At 40.9% G+C, this 1,939-nt stretch overlaps 1 protein-coding gene across 1 annotated transcript; it reads left to right on the top strand.

Moving 5' to 3' along the window:
- The first annotated feature begins 275 nt into the window (after positions 1-275).
- On the top strand, positions 276-1,345 carry LOC106323831. Its single transcript, XM_013761891.1, has 2 exons — positions 276-825; positions 936-1,345. The coding sequence occupies exons 1-2, from the start codon at positions 276-278 to the stop codon at positions 1,343-1,345; spliced, it is 960 nt and encodes a 319-aa protein (XP_013617345.1).
- The last annotated feature ends 594 nt before the right edge of the window (positions 1,346-1,939 follow it).

Genomic DNA, 1,939 nt, shown 5'->3' with positions numbered 1-1,939 from the left:
AATATGGCGATTTCTCTAATCTTTCAATCAGTTCTAAAGGCGTTGATTCTTCAGATAGGAGAACATGATACATCAAAGAAGATTTTGGAAGCTATCAAATCACGTAACCTAGGTGCCGATCATGTGAGAGAAGCGAGGTTACAGACTTTGATGTCTGAGTTCGACAAGCTCAAGATGACATCACAGACACAGACATAGTGGATGGCTACGCATGAAAACTTTCAGGCCTAGCATCGAGATCAGCCATGTTAGGTGAAATCATGGAATAATCGAAGATGGTAATGAAATTTCTAAACTGTCTTCCAAGGAGCAAATTCATACACATCGTAGCTTCTTTAGAGCAAGTCCTTGAACTAAATTCAGCGGGTTTCGAAGACACTGTTGGGAGATTAAAAGCTTTCGAAGAGCGTATAAAAGAAGAAACCCAAGAAGAAGATCATAGCAAACCTATGTTTGGAAAAGATGACAAAAAAAACCGCGGAAGCCATAACAACTCGCGAGGAAGAGGCATATGCAGGGGTTATGATGGAAGAAGAAGAGGACGAGGAAGGTCTAATGGTTCTGATGGTCATAAGAAAGGAGGAGAAGCTTTGGACAAGACCACGAAGGACTACTTTAAGGTTAAATGCTGGAGATGCCACAAGATGGGATACTTTGTGTCACACTGTCCTACGACCAAGAGAAGAAACAAATCCAACGAAACACAAGAAGCAGATGCATTATATATGCACAATGTTGTATTCCTCAACAAACAGAGAGTTCTCCCTAAAAGATTTGACGAGTGCGATGGAAATACGAGTATATGGTATCTTGACAATGGTGCATGTAACCATATGAAAGGCAAGAGAGAGAGTATCAGAGGCAAAGTTAAGTTCAGCGACGTTCATACGTCGAAATTGTCGGGAGAGGTGTGATTACTTTTGTTGGGAAAACAGGGGAGAGAAGAGTACTCAAAGATATCTACTACATCCCAAGTCTTAAACACAATATCATAAGTCTTGGACAAGCAACCGAGATGGGTTGTGAGGTAAATATGAAAGAAGACTTACTAATGCTGAAAGATTCTCATGGAAGACTATTAGTACAAGTCGCAAGGTCACCGAACCGACTGTACAAGACGCCAATGGAAATTGAATATCCTAGATGCCTTCAAATAAAAGAAACTGATACTACATCGACATGGCATGCACGGCTTGGACATGTGAACTTTGGAGTCATGAAGAATATGGTAGACAAGGAGATGGTAGTAGGGATGCCTCAGGTATTACACAAGAAAGATGTTTGCAGCGCTTGCTTAGTTGGGAAGCAAACTCGAAAGTCTTTCCCGCCTAAGGAAAAATATTGAGCAGCTCACGCATTGGAGTTGGTACACGGTGACTTGTGTGGACCAATATCACCACCAACATCATCAAACAACAGATATGTATCCGTCCTAATAGATGACTACTCGAGATATATGTGGACGATGCTACTAAGAGAGAAAAGTGAAGCGTTCAATCGGTTTAAAAAGTTCAAGGAGTATGTGGAGAATCAAATGAAATCAAAACTCAAAACGTTTCGCACCGATAGAGGAGGAGAGTTCACATCTTCTGAGTTCCTTCGTTTTTATGAACGAAAGGGAGTGACTAGACATCTCACAGTGCCATATACGCCACAACAAAATGGCGTGGTCGAGAGAAGAAATAGAACATTAATGGAGATGACTAAAAGTTTTATGAAAGCTATGAAGATACCTAATCAGCTATGGGTAGAAGGAGTACATCATTCAACATATCTCATCAACCGCATTGCTACAAAGGCTTTGGAAAACAACACTCCATACGAAGACTTGTATGTTAAAAAAACCGAACATTGAGCATCTAAGGGTCTTTGGGTGTGTAGCTTTAGCAAAAATCAATGGTCCTCGTCCCAAGAAGCTGGATGATCGATCAAGGAAGGT

Source organism: Brassica oleracea, chromosome C2, assembly GCF_000695525.1.
Source record: "Brassica oleracea var. oleracea cultivar TO1000 chromosome C2, BOL, whole genome shotgun sequence".
NCBI classification, from domain to species: domain Eukaryota; kingdom Viridiplantae; phylum Streptophyta; class Magnoliopsida; order Brassicales; family Brassicaceae; genus Brassica; species Brassica oleracea.
Note: the sequence above shows the minus strand (reverse complement) of the source record. Positions and strands in the feature narration are given on the sequence as shown.

Coding starts and splice junctions, on each gene's coding strand:
- LOC106323831 (XM_013761891.1), top strand. CDS start 276: ATGGTAATGAAATTTCTAAACTGTCTTCCAAGGAGCAAATTCATACAC. Junction 826..935: donor GTATCTTGACAATGGTGCAT/GTAACCATATGA, acceptor TTGGGAAAACAG/GGGAGAGAAGAGTACTCAAA.